The 19,023-nt window shown below is 41.5% G+C and overlaps 1 protein-coding gene across 5 annotated transcripts in view; it reads right to left on the reverse strand.

Moving 5' to 3' along the window:
• KIF16B (kinesin family member 16B) overlaps window positions 1-19,023 on the reverse strand; it is a 302,734-nt gene that overhangs the window by 237,665 nt on the left and 46,046 nt on the right. For all 5 annotated transcript variants that reach the window (XM_003810588.6, XM_055105088.3, XM_003810587.6 and 2 more), the window contains exons 4-7: window positions 8,549-8,665; window positions 5,842-5,939; window positions 4,430-4,539; window positions 972-1,114 (exon numbers count right to left, since the gene is read on the reverse strand). In XM_003810588.6, coding sequence (XP_003810636.1) covers window positions 972-1,114; window positions 4,430-4,539; window positions 5,842-5,939; window positions 8,549-8,665 — 468 coding nt within the window. The remainder of the gene's footprint in view (window positions 1-971; window positions 1,115-4,429; window positions 4,540-5,841; window positions 5,940-8,548; window positions 8,666-19,023) is intronic.

Here is a 19,023-nt window from a genome sequence, read left to right on the forward strand (position 1 = left end):
CCAGCTCCCTGGAAGGCTGACGTGGGAGATCGCTTGAGCCCAGAAGGGTGAGACTGCAGTGAGCCGTGATCACACCACTGCACTCCAGCCTGGGCAACAGAGTGAAATCATGTCTCAAAAAAAAAAAAAAAAATTAGAGATGATAATATGCTAATCAGGCACTAACCAGAAAGCAGGAGAAAAACCAATCAACTTGAGTAAATCTCAAGGAAAGGTCTAACAGAAGATTAAGATGTGGAGAATTTAATGCAAGTTGTTCTGACTGGCCTTAGAAAACTCATTTTCTTGCTCTTTGATCTCCCTCATTAATAAAATGCTGCCTCTTTGTATCTGATGTGTCCAACTGTTAACCCAGATAAGGATATCCCCAAGCTCCTAGCATATACTTAGACTCTGACAGGACCCTACATTTTTGCATTCATCTATTCTACTGGCCTCAGTGTTCAAATATTTACCCTCAATAATTTCCACAGATGTTCAAGATGCTCTCCACCTCTTGATCATAATGAATTCTTACATTAGTACTTATAAATATTCGCTGCCCTTTAATATCATTCTAATAATCATCATCAACACGGCAAGATGAGTGCCATGGAGCGGTAATGAACTGCACTGAGTTACTCACCTTGGCTTCCAGCTGGTCTGACTCGCAATCCATTATATCCCACAGAGTTTGCAACAATGAAAACTTTTGTTTAATTAAGCACAGAGCAAGTTGTTTTATGTCTAGAACAGGGTGGAAGCCTGCTAAGTATTTCTTAAGGGTACACATCAGGATATTTCAAATTACTGTGATTGTAACCACAGAGAAACTCAGCGCACAGCACATGTTCAACTCTAATTAACAAGAAAATGACAGTCACCTTTACCTGCTGCTGCTCCTGGTTCAACAATGATCAGTCCTCAGCTGGTGCTAATCAGCAAGTAAAGACCTCAGGGATGGAGCCAGCCGGTCCCGCAGCAGCCCTTACCTGAGTGAACTTGATGGTGAAGATGGCATGAGACCTGCTACTGACGTCGTTCATCCCAGTCGCTGCGGTGGTCCGGTTGATATTGCCCGCATCCATAAGTTCTTCTACGTCACCATAATTCTGTACTAAATGTTTGGATAAATCTGAAAAAAAAATGGAAGGGGTGAAGAAATCCCCCTAATATATAGGAAATGGAATACAAAATTACCCTCTATGAAATAATACACAACTCCAAAATCTGCTGACCTGTCTGAAGACCTCACTTGTCTCTCTAGGGTGGTGGTATGTAACGCAGACCTGGGAGCTGGGTGGCTGGGGTCGAATCACAGCTCTGCTGCTTACTAGCCGTGGACTTACATAGTTATGGACAAACTGCTTCACCTCACTGTGCCTCAGTTACCTCACGTGATCATGTGTACCTACCACATAGGGCCACGGTCCCCAACTTTTTCAGCACCAGAGATCGGTTTCATGGAAGGCCATTTTTCCACAGATAGGGGTAGGGGGAACAGACTCGGGATGAAATTGTTCCACACCTCAGATGATAAGACATTGGTTATATTCTCATTAGGAGCACACAACCTAGATCCCTCACACATGCAGTTCAGAATAGGGCTTGTGCTCCTATGAGAATCTAATGCCACCACTGATCTGACAGGAGGCAGAGCTCAGATAGTAACGCTTGCTCCCTGGCTGTTCACCTCCTACTGTGCGGCCCACTTCCTAATAGGCCATGGACCAGTACCAGTCTGCAGCCCAGGGGTTAGAGGCCTCTGACATAAGGTATTTAAAAAAAGGTTAGCTATTACATTATCATCAACCTCATTCACATTAGTCATAGCACAAACAAGAAAAATGTAAAAGCACTGCCTTCATGCAAAACCCAAAAGTGTTTTTTAAATCATTTTAACAAATTATTTTATTAACTTTTTTGGAACATTCATATGGTTCTAAAGTCAAAGGCTACACAGTTACACTGTGTAAAGGGTCCCCCGTCCCTATGCTATAGCGCCCCACTTCCCCTTCTGTCAGGGAACCAAATGTTACATACCCTTCTAGAAATAACCTATACATACACAAGCAATCATATTTATATATAATTATCTTTTTCCCCTTACATACAAATGGTAGCATACAATAAGCATTAGTTTGCACCCTGCTTTTAAATGGATTAATACATTAAAGAATATTCTGTATCAGTTAAGGTGTTTCCTCATTCATTTTTAAGGCTGCAGGGGATTGGATCATATGCATGTACCACGACCAATTTAACCATGGAGACTACAGCAGTTGTTCATATTTTGTTTCCAATTATGAGTAATGCTGCTACAAATCATCTTGCACATAAGTCTTTTCAAATGCCTGTGAATGTTTATACAGAATAAATTCTTAGAGGTGGAATTTATTATAGACAGTTGAAATTTTGATAACTATTGCAAAATTGTTCTCCATAGAGGGCAATTTACACCCAGCAGTAGCAAGGTATAAGAGTGCTTGTCTCCCAAAACCCTCCACAATACAGTCTTATCAGGATTATTTACATCTGCCAAAGATGGGTGACAAATGTTACCTCCAAGTATTCTTATTTTGTTTTTCTTTTACTATGAGTGAAATGCTAAGCATTCCTTCCTGCATTTAAAAATCATCTGTATTTCCGTTTCTACGAACAGCCTAGTCATACATATTCTTTGTTCATTTTTCTATTGGTTGTTGAATCTGTCCTTACTGATTTATAGGAGCTCTTTATATAGTAGGAAAATTAGTCCTTTGTCTAAAACTTGAATTCAAAATATTTTTCCTGTTTTGTAATTAAGCTTTTTACTTTGCTTACAGTGTTTCTGTCAAGTATGATGTTTTATTTTGCTATTCTTTGTTTAACCATTTCAAATTTAACATTGTTTATTTTATAGTTTCTGAGTTTTAAGCCAGGTTTTTAAAAACCTTCTTTCCTCCAGGTTTCTGGGAAAAAAATTAACCCACGGATTTTTATAGTCATTTTATTATTTAATATTTTTGCACTTAAATCTTCAATCTAGTTACCATTTATCCTGGTGTAAAACTGAGTTGTGGTGCTAATTTACTTTTTTTTCCTCCTACACAGCTTAATAATCCCTCGAATAATTTCCCTAAGGTTTGAATAGCACATTGATCATAAACTAAATTCCCCTAAGTATCTAGGTCAGATTCTGGATGTTTGCTCTGTTTTGCTATTCTATCTCTTCATACACCAGTTTTATATGTTTTAACATGTGATAAGACACTTGTCAGAAAACATGAAGGCATGAGTTAGGCTAAAAACTCTTAACAGTAATAGCTATACCACACACCACAGAACAACTACATACTGGCACACCCTGCTTTGCTTTGGGCATACAAGGCAAAAGCTTAAGTGGAAATTTATTAAAATACAGATGGGCCGGGCATGGTGGCTCACACCTGTAATCCCAGCAAATTGGGAGGCCGAGGCAGGTGGATCATGAGGTCAGGAGTTCAAGACCAGCCTGGCCAAGATGGTGAAACCCTGTCTCTACTAAAAATACAAAAATTAGCCAGGTGTGGTGGCGGGCGCCTGTAATCCCCGCTACTCGGGAGGCTGAGGCAGAGAATTGCTTGAACCCAGGAGGCAGAGGATGCCGTGAGCTGAGATCACACCACTGCACTCCAGCCTGGGCGACAGAGCAAGACTCCGTCCCAAAAGATAAAAAAAGGAATACAGATGGGGTCCTGTTGTTATATCTGGTATCTCCCAGTAAAAGAAGACAACCAAAACCAGGAAGAACTTTAAACCTGTGACCAGTTCTGTCCTGCATCCACAAAGACACAAATGAAGAACATGAAAGCACATCTCTATGTGCGATTCCTGCAGTCCAGCCATTCTAAGTTGCCTTATACAGAGGAGGTAAGATCAGCTTCATTACGAGGACAGTTTTAAATCCAGCCGATTCTTAAATAATTAGCAAAGGCCAATCCTGTACTCATCATTGCTTGTGGCATTCCTCACAACTGACTGTGCCACAACGAGCGTATCACAACACAGATGCTGAAACCCACAGAGGAAATCCTCCAAACACACTTCCTAAGACGCAAGAGGTTCAGAATATCTTTATTGTCATATATCACCATTAGGGTCAGTAAAGATACACTGCAAAAATGCAATGCCATTTAGAGAGACAGATTGCAGGTTTGCTTACCTTGCTTTACATTTGGAAAAGAAAATTCCAGAGATTTCTTAAAGACAGAGGAAATCTATTGGTAAGCCTCATAAAATCAACGGATGGCCAGTGAAGTATAAATTCACTAACTGAACATCATGTAGTGACAGCTCATGACATTCTTACTATAATAAAATTCCAAAATTAAATAAATTTTTAAAAGCTCACCATTATGCTATTTTCATTGAAAGTGTTATTTTTACATAGATCACAAAAAGAATATGGCTGTGAAATATCTACTCTTACCCTCAACATAAGGGCCTTCTTTGGGATGCTCACGGACTCTCAAATTGAAGGTTTTAGATGACTTCCGCCGAAGTAGATCTCTCACACGCTCGTTATAAATTTCTAAGTAGCTAAAAATTTAAAATAAAATTGAATTCAGAAAAATGATTTCAGACATTAATATCAGTAACAACACATAACAGCAGCAACCTGCTAACATAAATGGCCACAGCAGCAGTTACCATTTATGAGTGGTGACTGTGTATCAGGTACAATGAGTCCTCACTTAAGGTCATTGACAGGTTCTTGGAAAGTGCAACTTTAAGGGAAAGGACATACAGTGGGTCCTCAAATAACAATGCTTCCTTCAACATCATATTGCTATAATGTTGATGAGAAAAAGAACTGGTTTCATTATATGTTGTTTCACTTAAAGTCACGATTTCCAAGACTGTATCAAGAAGCGACATTAGGCCAGGGGTGGTGGCTCACGTCTGTAATACTCACACTTTGGGAGGCCGAGGCAGATGGATCACTTGAGGTCAGGAGTTCAAGACCAGCCTGACCAACACGGTGAAACCCCATATCTACTAAAAATATAAAAATTAGCTGGGTGTGGTAGTGGATGCCTGTAATCCCAGCTACTTGGGAGGCTGAGGCAGGAGAATCACTTGAACCTGGGAGGTGGAGGTTGCAATGAGCCAAGAGTGTGCCACTGCACCCCAGCCTGGGTGACAGAGTAAGACTCCATCTCCAAAAAAAAAAAGGAAGGTACATTAAGTGAGGACTTCCTGTACCATGCTAAGTACTAGACATGGATTATTTCATTGAATCTCTACAATACCCAGAGATAGGTACCACTACTATCCTCATTTTATAGGTTAGGCAAGGGAGGTTTAGTGTGATTCAAATAACTTGTCCAAGACCACAAAGCAGTCAAGTAGGTGTAAAAATCCTATATTGCCATGTCTGCCCTTGAAACTACCGAAGAGACTGGCTCCCCTCACAGGTTTAATTTCAAGGAGGAAAAAGCACCTCAACCACTCAGATTTACTTGTAGATTAGACTTATAATGATCCAACCAACACAAAGAATAATATAAACCTTACTAAGCTAAAAGAATGAAGCAAGTAATTGGTATACACTTAAAAGTCAGAAGCTCGCTCCATTTGACATGAACATCCCACATTAGTTTCTGACCAAGCTGTTATTTCTACCAGCTCCCAAATCTTTATCCAAACTGTACCCAAGAAAATCACTAAAAACTTATGTGTTTTAAGCTTTATCCCCAAACCATAATCACAGGAGGGGAAAAGGGAAGACTTTTTCTTTAGGAATCTAAAGACCTTACCCATTTCCAGCACCTAAATGCAAGCCAACCAGGATTGACTCTAATCAAGCTCACACTTGGTTACTCAGGCCACAGGCCCTACCTGACTTCAGTTCGAAAAGAAGCTTCATCCCATCTGGTGGTTTCATTTATCCGACTGAAGAGCCCTTCACAGATCCGAGGTATTAAGCCAGAATCTCCCTGCATGGGAAGGACCAATGTCAAAGCTGTCACTCAAAATAAAAGCAACTGATGACTGAATTTGCAATTTGCTGGCGTGAACTTAGACTCAAGTGGCCTGTATGCCAACCCCTGGCCTACCACAGCCCACGCCATATACCCCCTCCAGGGCTGCTTTCTACTCTCTGAAATGAGATGATTGAGCCTTCTGATTTATACAGGCTGGGACTCTGATAATATATGGTTATCAGTTGTTAGTTAAATCATGGCTTACAAACAAGGAAACTTAATTTCTAACATTTAAATAAGACAGTTTATAACTGTACAATAAATGTTAAAAATACATGCTCAAATGACCAAGGTAGGTGAAATACACACCAGGCAAAAAAACACCAAGAAAAACTTAGCAATCCCCACGGTAGTTAATAATTGTCCTAAAAACTTAGGTAACAAGACCACATTAAAATCCATGCTGGCCAGGTGTGGTGGTTCACGCTTGTAATCCCAGCACTTTGGGAGGCCGAGGCGGGTGGATCACCTGAGGTCAGGAGTTTGAGACCAGCCTGGCCAACATGGTGAAACTGTGTCTCTACTAAAAACACAAAAAATTAGCTGAGTGTGGTGGCACATGCCTGTAATCCCAGCTACTGGGTAGGCTGAGGCAGGAGAATCGCTTGAACCTGGGAGGCGGAGGTTGCAGTGAGCCGAGATTGTGCCATTGCATTCCAGCCTAGGCAACAAGAGCAAAACTACGTTTAAAAAAACAAAAACAAAAACAAAACAAAACCACATGCTATGTCCCTCCTTTGACAGAGTAACCCCTACCCTGGCCTTCCTCGATGGAAAATTTTAATACACCATATTATTTATACAATGTGGGTATAACGTTCAATAATATTCATGTTTCAGTCAACCTTAAAAAGCTGATGAACCTCAGAATATAGTAAAAATCAGGCAAAATGATCTTGCTAGGAAACCAAGGCAGAGCATCAATGCTTTATTCACATGTTCCCTCCCTACCTTCACTCAACCCCCACACCCAAAAAAATAAAAGAAAGCATGACTGTGTTCAGAGATTGTTTTTTCTTTGTACCATTAAATCAGTACTAATTCTTAACAAGGAAAAATGAGTCTTACGTCATATTTTTGGTTCTTACTTTAAAATGAAGAAAGGATACCCAAGCAGCACTCAACTATAAGATTGGAGAAAAACACTTGTAATTTGTGAGTGCTTTATAAATGTTTGACTTACATAAAATAGTTACTAGGGAATCAACATACAAATTTCACTTTTGGAAGTTTATTTTTTTTTTCCAAAGGCACAGTAGGAAAGGAGTAAGTGAGAAGTAATGATAAAAGGAAATGTGAAACTCTTGAAATTAGCTGTTTGTTCCTCTCATTTGTTCTTCCCTTTTCGGAGAAGACTTCCCGAACAGCACTTACTGACTTCATGTGTAAAGGAAGAGCCTGGATGTAAGCAGTGAGGTTACATGTCCTGAGATAATTTATTCTGGAAAGATCTGTCTTCTAACAGACGACTTCCATGAACCTCCAAACCTTCAGCATTACAGACACCACATGTGTGCCAGCAGGAAGCCCTCAATCATCTTCCACTAGTGTCTCTACATCTCAACAATGCCACAGGTTTGGCAGGCAATGAACAGAGCTCTCACTAAGAAATAAGAAAAAAAACCAAAAAACAAAAAAAAAAAACAGGCCAGGCACAGTGGCTCACGCCTGTAATCCCAGCACTTTGGGAGGCCGAGGCGGGCAGGTCATCTAAGGTCAGAAGTTCGAGACCAGCCTGGCCAACATGGTGAAACCCCGTCTCTACTAAAAATACAAAAATTAGCAGGGCGTGGTGGTGCACACCTGTAATCTACTTGGGAGGCTGAGGCAGGAGAATCACTTGAAACCAGGAGGCAGAGCTTGCAGTGAGCCGAGATCGCACCACTGCACTCTAGCCTGGGCGATGGAGTGAGATTCCATATCAAAAAAGAAAACAGAAGAATGATCTAAATCTGGAGAAAACACAGAACAAGAAAGTTCTTGCAATAATTCCTAGTTTTTACTCCTCTGTATTTTGGGGCAAGTATAACATTAATATCAGTTAACTTACATAGCTTTAAAACTGCATACGGTGTGTTTATAAATATGTAAAGTATATAAACTATATAATTCTAACTTTTTAATGTATTTTCAGGATTTATGTAGTACCTTTCTATCAAAGAGTTAGAATTTTTTTTACATTTTTCTTGGGGAAAAATGTTTTGAATAATTTTAAAAAGAACAGACTTCAGTAATTTTATTCAAACTGTTGTGTTGGCAGAAAAGAAGAATAAATTACTTACGGGCCCAACACACTTTTTTGATAAGATTATAAGGCCTTTAAAAACAGAAAATGAGCAGGGACTTGCATCCATTATTCATGCTTATATACTTAAAACTATTTCTAATTTAAAATCTCTCAAAGGAAACTTAGTCCAACTTATTACTGAGTTTTATCTTATTACTAAAGAATAATCAGAACATGAAAAGTTAGTACAGACCAAATAGATAAAAGAGATCATTCTACCAGTCCAGAGAAAGATAATGAGAAATTTCCTTCCCACACAGTATAAACAACGTACAGAATTTCCCATCATAGTGTATGACTTTCCAGATCCAGTTTGCCCATATGCAAAGACACAAGCATTATAACCTTCAAATGCAGACTTCACGACATCTGTGCCGAGGGTTTTGAAAACCTGAAAGCCAAAAAGAACACACAAAAGATACAATTATCATAGATTTTAATAAAAGCCCCTTCAGTGTTGACAATGTTCTTGAATGATACTTTCAGCTCTTAAGGATTAGACCATATAAATAAATCACTGCAGAACCATTCACAACAACATATGTAGATACCACAGTTTTTAATCAAAAATAAACTTTTTAAGCAAACAAAAAGCAGCCCCATCCTCTTTCCTACTTAAGTTTACCAAAAAATATCATGAAGTATAAAAATGTAAACAAGGCAAAGTGAAAATCATGTTTAGAAGCAAAGACTATTTTAAAGCATGATGATTAGCCATTCAGAATTATATAAATACATAAAGCTATTCATTCTATCAGAGTTTCCAGAAACAAAATATTCAAAACCTGAAGGTCACAGACAGAAATTACTGCCCAAGCCAAGCCAAATCAATGCCATCATTTTAAGGGTCCAGCTAGTCATCAAAATCAACCTCTGCAGGTGCTCATGCAGCTGAGTGACGGGTGGCTGTAGATGAGGATGGGGTGCTGGGCTCCCCCATGTCAGTGTCCAGATGCTTTTTCCTATTTGGACATTTGCCCAGGATGGAGAGGGCAGGGAGACAAGCTGTGTGGGGCTGGGGCGGGGGTCACACACATGGCCTGAATCCATGTCCGATGTTCCATATAATTACAGTTTGGGTAGTGAAAGGAGGTGAACTACAAATGCTTCACCCAGACAACTGATGGTAAATGAAGGAAAGGTTCAAAGTCTTAGTTATAGCCAGCTGGAAACAGACAACAAAAGCTTTCATGTAGTCTCCTGTCTCTCAGCCCAGCACACTAAGGGCACATAAAGCATCTCCCTGCTTCAAAAGGTAGGCACAACAGCAGCTGAGGAGATGCCAAACAAGGAAGCTCCGTCAGCTCCAGATGAAGGGCTCCTCTGTGGTGTCACCACCATCCAAGGTGGGGCCTCAGCATCCCTACAGGAGCATTCAGTCTATGAGTGACACCACATCAGCCAACTCATGGGACCCAGACGGATCAACCAAATAGTCATCTCCAGCTACTGCCAAATCAAGAGCAGCAGGTCTCAAACTTTGCAGCCCATTACAATCACTTGGGAGGCTTTGAAAAGTCCAATGGCCAGGCCAGTAACCCAGCCCAATTAAATATGAATCTAAGGGGGTGTGAACCTAGGAATCCATATTCTTCTAAACTCCCTATGTGATTTCAAAGCGTGGCAACATTTGAGGAGTGACCTAGAGCACTCACATCTGCCAGTCAGCACAGGCAGTACAAGGACCCTGCATGGAAGCCAGATTCCCATTAGGATGTGCACATGGCCCACATCAGTGCAGACATATGGAGACAACTCCCCTCTGGCCACAACACCCACACCCTAGACAGGGCCAGTAAACCTGGCCATCTTCATCTCAGCTGCACCTCAACCATCCCTGCTGATAACACAGCCTGTCATCCAAGGACAAGATGAAAATACAGCCAACTGGAACTCAGCTGTCTTCAGATCCATCTTCCCACTGACTTCTACAGACTTTGTTTCCTCAGCCTCATCAGTAAAAGATTTCAACAAACTGTTATTTCCATTGGGTCATTTCCACAAATTGCCAGTCTCACTCATTCTGAGTTAATTCTTAACAATTTTAGCTTTAAGAGCTGACAGTTTTCAATCTTGCTCTCAAATTCTGATGACTTACTCAAGTCTCAACCATAATGGCAGCTCACACTTACTCCGGTCTTTCTAAGCACTTTCGTGTGTTCATGTGTAATTCTCATCAAAACGCTACAGGGTGAGTAGTGTTACAAGACCCATTGATGAGGAAGCTGAATGGGGAGAAGTCAGGTAACTGGGAACACACCAGGGAGTGCCAGAGCTGGGACTGCATCCAGGACTTAGTTATCACTGTGATGTGTCCTCTTCCCACACCCTCGAAAGCAACAACCAGGCCCCAATCCTACCTGGAAGGGCCCCTCCCTGAACTTCTCTTAAGAAGAAAAAGTCAGGAACCCCAGGGGCACTCAGGACTCCAGACCACCAGTTGGAGGCTCATTTTCACCACTGTATATGGAATATGAGTAAAAATTAAATATTTCCCCAATTCTCTCAGATTAAACAAAACACAAAAGGCAAATACCATTTTTTATGAATTCACTAGTAAGGAAAAAAGTCTTCTAAAAACTTTTCAAAGAATAAAGAAGGACTGTTTCTCATAGTTTGGCCTGGGGCTAAACCAAAGTCATGGAAAATATCACATTTAAACCAAACCCAAAGGTTTTCAGAATAAAATTATTCCCTAGGGTTAAAATCTATGCCTACCACTTTGCTATTACTTCATTGCCCAGAAAGTTAACCCAGGCGGTTTTCCGATTCAGGGGCTCAGGGGGTTTGGGGCCAGGAGACATGACTGCAAACCGGTCTAGAAAATCCAGGTCTGGAGGCGCAGAGACCCAGGGCTGGCTCAGACTCAGACTCACTCTCAGTGAGTCTCAAATAACCCACCCAAACTTGGCGCTATGACCTGGAAAAGCAGCCGGCACTGCCTGCATCTCTCCAGAGGTCTTGGCAAGGAAATCGAGATACCCCCATCACAGCTCCCACAGAGGATGCACCCAGCATCGCCTCCACAACCAAGGTGGGAAGCGGGGCCTGCTTTATGAGACTGACAACTGCTCTTCCCCGCTGGCATCAGAACCTGGCTGGCCTGGTTACCTGAAATCCACCTTGCTGCCTGTCAGAGCACAGATTTGAAAGCTGATTTCCTGGGTAATCCAAGGCATCACTGGGGCCTCACTTGAGGGGAACTGCCCACAAGAGGGCACTGTTAAAACAAAAACTCGCTCATCGGGCATGTCAACTGGGAGATGTTAGGTTTCAAGTTTCTCCTGGGTTGAATTAAGGAACAGGTTGTGTGAGATCGAAGCCTCCCTTTGGAGTTTTGAAGAACCATTAAGAAAATCAGACCTTGTTTAATGATCTTTAATTTACATGACTGTAGATTTAAGTTGCTCATTGATTTTTTTTCTAATTCTAAAATTAATTTGGGAGAAAAAATATTAACGGTCATCTTACTTGGTATTTGTTCAAGGTTAAGGGAAACTTGAACTATAGTAGTAGGCATGATATATTTTCTCAATATGCCTTTACATTCAAATCACACACACACACACCATGCTACACTAGCATCTTCCCCTATTTATAGCAGGGATGCGACCTGCCAGCCACTTCCTGTGCCTGATCCATCTGTCATCGTGAACACACCACTCCTTCTCATCCACATCCTTAAGATCTTCCAGTGGCATCTCCAGCACCCGTACAGCCCCATGGTCCAATTCTGCTACTATTAAAAGTCAATTAGGTCTACAAACCTGAGCAAGTTCCTTAAGCTTACTGAATCTCTTCAACAAAGAAAAATAGAGTTAAAATTTAACACATTTGATTCCTGTGAGGATTAAACAACATAGCACATATGAACACCAAGCAGAGTTTCTGACAACAATGGAAGTTCAACCAACATCAGTTTATCTTTCCTCTCCCAGGCCTTCTTTCAGACCAGGCACCACCTCTCTCTGTGAGGCTCCCATTCCCATCACTGCCATTCCTTCCTATCTTTCCCTAATTTTTTAAGAGACAGGGACTCGCTATATTGCCCAGGCTGGACTTGTCCTGGCCTCAAGTAATCCTCCCACCTCAGCTCCCCAAGTAGCTGGGACTACAAGTGCGCAACACTGCACCCAGCTCCTATTTTTCCCAAATGTTTGATTCAGTATCATCTGGATATAGTCGCTCCAGTCCTCCAACTTTAACATTTACATTGTCTCAGAAAGCCAACTTCCTCCACAAACCATTTACAAATGGACTACATTTCTCAAATGTTAAGGTGCACACAGAGAACTGGGGATCTTGCTAAAAAAAAATTCAGATCTAATTCAGTAGGTCTTGGAATAAGACCTCAGATTTCACATTTCTAACAAGTTCCCAGGCGGTACTGATGATTCTGGTGCATGGACACATTTCAAGCTGCAAGAAACAAGTACTTTTGGTGGCTGGCAAGATGGCCAAATAGGAACAGCTCTGGTCTGCAGCTCCCAGCAAGATCAATGCAAAAGGCAAGTGATTTCTGGATTTTCAGTTGAAGTAGCCAGCTGGCTCATCTCACTGGGACTGGTTAGACAGTGGGTGTAGCCCACAGAGGGTGAGCAGATGCAGGGTTGAGCATCGCCTCACCCCGGGAAGTGCAAGGGGTCAGGGAACTCCCTCCCCTAGCCAAGGGAAGCCATGAGGGACTGTGCCTGAGGGATGGTGCATTCAGGCCCAAATATTACGCTTTTCCCACAGTCTTCGCAACTCACAGACCAGGAGATTCCTTCAGGTACCTACACCACCAGGGTCCTGGGTTTCAAGCACAAAACTGGGTGGCTGTTCAGGCAGACATCGAGCTAGCTGCAGGAGTTTTTTTTTTTTTTTCATACCCTGGTGGCACCTGGAACACCAATGAGACAGAACCGTTCATTCCCCTGGAAAGGAAGCTGAAGCCAGGGAGCCAAGTGGTCTAGCTCAGCAGATCCCACCCCCACAGAGCACAGAAAGCTAAGATCCACTGGCTTGAAATTCTCGCTGCCAGCAAAGCAGTCTGAAGTGGACCTGGGATGCTTGAGCTTAGTGGGGGGAGGGGCATCCACCATTACTGAGACTCGAGTGGGTGGTTTTACCCTCACAGTGTAAACAAAGCCGCCAGGAAGTTCAAGCTGAGCGGAGCCCACCACAGCTTGGCAAAGCCATTGTAGCCAGACTGCCTCTCTAAATTCCTCCTCTCTGGGCCTGGCATCTCTGAAAGAAAGGCAGTAGCCCCAGTCAGGGGCTTATCGATAAAACTCCCATTTTCCTGGGACAGAGCACTTGGGAGAAGGGGTGGCTGTGGGCACGGCTTCGGCAGACTTAAATGTTCCTGCCTCCCAGGTCTGAAGAGAGCAGCAGATCTCCCAGCACAGCACTCACGCTCTGCTAAGGGACAGGCTGCCTTCTCAAGTGGGTCCCTGACCCCTGTGCCTCCTGACTGAGAGATACTTCCCAGCAGGGGTTGACAGACACCTCATACAGGAGAGCTCCGGGTGGCATCTGGTGGGTGCCCCTCTGTGACAAAGCTTCCAGAGGAAGGAACAGGCAGCAACCTTTGCTGTTCTGCAGCCTCCGCTGGTGATACCCAGGCAAACAGGGTCTGGAGTGGACCTCCAGGAAACTCCAGCAGACCTGCAGCAGAGGGGCCTGACTGTTAGAAGGAAAACAAACAAACAGAAAGAAACAGCATCAACATCAACAAAAACGACATCCACACAAAGGTCACCAACATCAAAGACCAAAGGTAGATAAATCCACGAAGATGAGGAAAAACCAGTGCAAAAAGGCTGAAAATTCCAAAAACCAGAACGCCTCTTCTCCTCCAAAGAATTACAACTCCTCACCAGCAAGGGAACAAAACTGGACAGAGAATGAGTTTGATGAATTGGCAGAAGTAGGCTTCAGAAGGTGGGTAAAAACAAACTCCTCTGAGCTAAAGGAGCATGTTCTAACCCAATGCAAGGAAGCTAAGAACCTTGAAAAAGGGTTAGACGAATTGCTAACTAGAATAACCAGTTTTGAGAAAAACATAAATGACCTGATCGAGCTGAAAGACACAGCACAAGAACTTCGTGAAGCACACACAGGTATTAATAGCCGAGTAGACCAAGCAGAAGAAAGGATATCAGAGATTGAAGAACAACTTAATGAAATAAAGCATGAAGACAAGATTGGAGAAAAAAGAATGAAAAGGAATGAAAAGAGCCTCCAAGAAATATGGGACTATGTGAAAAGACCAAACCTATGTTTGATTGGTGTACCTCAAACTGACGGGGAGAATGGAACCAAGTTGGAAAACACTCTTCAGGCTATTATCCAGGAGAACTTCCCCAACCTAGCAAGACAGGCCAACATTCAAATTCAGGAAATACAGAGAACACCACAAAAATACTCCTCGAGTAGAGCAAAACCCAAGACACATAATCGTCAGATTCACCAAGGTGGAAATGAAGGAAAAAATGTTAAGGGCAGCCAGAGAGAAATGTCAGGTTACCCACAAAGGGAAGCCCATCAGACTAACAGTGAATCTCTCAGCAGAAACCCTACGTGCCAGAAGAGAGTGGGGGCCAATATTAAACATTCTTAAAGAAAAGAATTTTCAACCCAGAATTTCATATCCAGCCAAACTAAGCTTCATAAGCAAAGAAGAAATAAAATCCTTTACAGACAAGCAAATGCTGAGAGATTTTGCCACCACCAGGCCTGCCTTACAAGAGCTCCTGAAGGAAGCACAAAATATGGAAAGGAACAACTGGTACCAGCCACTGCAAAAACATACCAAATTGTAAAAACCATCGACACCATGAAGAAACTGCATCAACTAATGGGCAAAATAACCAGCTTAGCATCATAATGACAGGATCGAATACAGACATAACAATATTAACCTTAAGTATAAACGGGCTAAATGCCCCAATTAAAAGACACAGACTGGCAAATTAGATGGAGTCAAGACCCATTGGTGTGCTGTATTCAGGAGACCCATCTCACATGCAAAGACAACAAAGGCTCAAAATAAAGGGAGAGAAGAATACTCACCAAGCAAATGGAAAGCAAAAAATAGCAGGGGTTGCAATCCTAGTCTCTGATAAAACAGACTTTAAGCCAACAAAGATCAAAAATTACAAAGAATGGCATTACATAATGTTAAAGGGATTAATGCAACAAGAAGAGCTAACTATCCTAAATATATATGCACCCAATACAGGAGCACCCAGATTCATAAAGCAAGTTCTCAGAGACCTACAAAGAGACTTAGACTCCCACACAATAATAGTGGGAGACTTTAACACCCCACTGCCAATATTAGACAGATCAACGTGACAGAAAATTAACAAGGATATTCAGGACTTGAACTCAGCTCTGGACCAAACGGACCTAATAGATAGCTATAGAACTCTCCACCCCAAATAACAGAACACACATTCTTCTCTGCACTACATCACACTTACTCTAAAATTGACCACATAATTGGAAGTAAAACACTCCTCAGCAAATGCAAAAGAATGGATATCCTAACAAACAGTCTCTCAGACCACACTGCAATCAAATTAGAAGTCAGGATTGAGAAATTCACTCAAAACTGCACAACTACATGGAAACTGAACAATCCATCACATAAACAGAACGAATGACAAAAACCACATGATTATCTCAGCAGATGCAGAAAAGGCCTTCGAAAAAACTCAACACCCTTCATGCTAAAAACTCTCAATAAACTAGGTATTGATGGAAGGTATCTCAAAATAATAACAGCTATTTATGACAAACCCACAGCCAATATCATACTGAATGGGCAAAAGTCAGAAGCATTCCCTTTGAAAACCAGCACAAGACAAGGATGCCCTCTCTCACAACTCCTATTCAACATAGTGTTGGAAATTCTGGCCAGGGCAATCAAGGCAAGAGAAAGAAACAATGGGTATTCGAATAAGAAGAGAGAAAGTCAAATTGTCTCTGTTCCACATGACATGATTGTATATTTAGAAAACCCCATCATCTCAGCCCAAAATCTCCTTAAGCTGATAAGCAACTTCAGCAAAGTCTCAGGATATAAAATCAATGTGCAAGAATCTCAAGCATTCCTATACACCAATAACAGACAAACAGAGAGCCAAATCATGAGTGAACTCCCATTCACAATTGCTACAAAGAGAATAAAATACCTAGGAATACAACTTACAAGGGATGTGAAGGACCTCTTCAAGGAGAAGTACAAACCACTGCTCAAAGAAATAAGAGAGGACACAAACAAATGGAAAAACATTCCATGCTCATGGATAGAAGAATCAATATCGTGAAAATGGCCATACTGCCCAAAGTAATTTATAGATTCAACGCTATCCCCATCAAGCTACCATTGACTTTCTTCACAGAATTAGAAAAAAACTACTTTAAATTTCATATGGAACCAAAAAACAAACTGTATAGCCAAGACAATCCTAAGCAAAAAGAACAAAGCTGGAGGCATCACACTATCTGACTTCAAACTATACTACAAGGCTACAGTAACCAAAACAGCATGGTACTGGTATCAAAACAGATATATAGACAAATGGAACAGAACAGAGGCCGCAGAAATAACATCACCCATCTGATCTTTGACAACCTGACAAAAACAAGCAATGGGGAAAGGATTCCCTATTTAATAAATGGTGTTGGGAAAACTGGCTAGCCATATGCAGAAAACTGAAACTGGACCCCTTCCTTACACCTTATACAAAAATTAATTCAAGATGGATTAAAGACTTAAACCTAAGACCTAGGACCATAAAAACCATAGAAGAAAACCTAGGCAATGCCATTCAGGACATAGGCATGGGCAAAGATTTCATGACTAAAACACCAAAAGCAATGGCAACAAAAGCAAAAGGTGACAAATGGGATCTAATTAAACTAAAGAGCTTCTGCCCAGCAATATAAACTATCATCAGAGTGAACAGGCAACTTACAGAATAGGAGAAAATTTTTGCAATCTATCCATCTGACAAAGGGCTAATATCCAGAATCTACAAGGAACTTAAACAAATTTACAAGAAAAAAACAAACAACCCCATCAAAAAGTGGGCAAAGGATATGAACAGACACTTCTCAAAAGAAGACATTTATGCAGCCAACAAACATACGAAAAAAAAGCTCATCATCACTGGTCATTAGAGAAATGCAAATCAAAACCACAATGAGATACCATCTCACGCCAGTTAGAATGGCGATCATTAAAAAGTCAGGAAACAACAGATGATAGAGAGGATGTGGAGAAATAGGAACGCTTTTACACTGTTAGTGGGAGTGTAAATTATTTCAACCATTGTGGAAGACAGTGTGGTGATTCCTCAAGGATCTAGAACCAGAAATGCCATTTGACCCAGCAATCCCATTACTGGGTATATACCCAAAGGATTATAAACCATTCTACTATAAAGACACATGCACACGTATGTTTATTGCAGCACTATTCACAATAGCAAAGACTTGGAACCAACCCGAATGCCCATCAATGATAGACTGGATAAAGAAAATGTGGCACATATACACCATGGAATACTATGCAGCCATAAAAAGGATGAGTTGATGTCCTTTGCAGGGACTCGGATGAAGCTGGAAACCATCATTCTCAGCAAACCAACACAGGAACAGAAAATCAAACACCAGATGTTCTCACTCATAAATGGGAGCTGAACAATGAGAACACATGGACACAGGGAGGGGAACATCACATACCAAAGCCTGTCAGGGGATAGGGAGCTATGGGAGGGATAGCATTAGGAGAAATACCTAATGTAGATGTCGGGTTGATGGGTGCAGCAAACCGCCATGGCACGTGTATACCTATGTAACAAATCTGCACATTCTGCACATGTATCCCAGAATTAAAGCATAATTTAAAAAAGAAAGAAAGAAGCACTTTTTCATGCCCTACTTTTCGAGATGCCATTGCATGGATTACAACCCAGGCCAGGCAGGACAGGAATTCTTATCCCCGTTTTAACATATGGAGACTTAAAGCAATGTACCTAAAGAAGCTGTCAACGAGCCAGGAAGAGGCCCAGCAATGAAGCCTGCGTTTTTCCTTCTATACTGGTGCTCCCCATTTCTAACCTCACTCTGCTCAAATACGCAGCTTTTCCCCACACCGAGAAATATACTTGTCCCTCTGCTCACCTGAAATGTCAACATCAGTGTCTTGATAGGCTTCTGGGGGCACCTTTGTGTCTGTTATTATCTGTCCACTTCACATCTACATTTTAGCCCTTAAAAGCCTACAGGCAAGATTTCTTGGACAAATTCCAGCATTATTCTAGACTCTAGAAAGATTCTGAATGAACGTTCTTTCTTTCTAGAATCCACTCTAAAACCTGTAATGATCCACACAAGCTGGGAACACATGACTTGGGTTTGACGTTTCCTCCTAAATCTCCGCACTGAATAGGACTCAAGGTTAAGTGGCTTCTTTACTGGGCTTCGCAGCATACACATGTCCCCCAAGAAATGCTTTCTATGTAGAGCTCCTTCTAAACAGGAACCATATCCAAGTTTTGAAACAAATTAAAAATTATCATCATTATGCTCAAAGGTGAAAAAAAATCAATCTTTTGAGAACTGAATTCTTCTCAGGCTTAAATAAATACTCCTACATAACACTCAGAAAGGTAAGTTAGCAAAGGCTAATTTTATACAAAAATTACATTCAGAAAGAAATTGGCAAGACATTTTAAAGTATTTTAGGGTAGG

The sequence above is a fragment of the Pan paniscus genome, chromosome 21 (assembly GCF_029289425.2).
Source record: "Pan paniscus chromosome 21, NHGRI_mPanPan1-v2.0_pri, whole genome shotgun sequence".
Classification (NCBI taxonomy): Eukaryota; Metazoa; Chordata; class Mammalia; order Primates; family Hominidae; genus Pan; species Pan paniscus.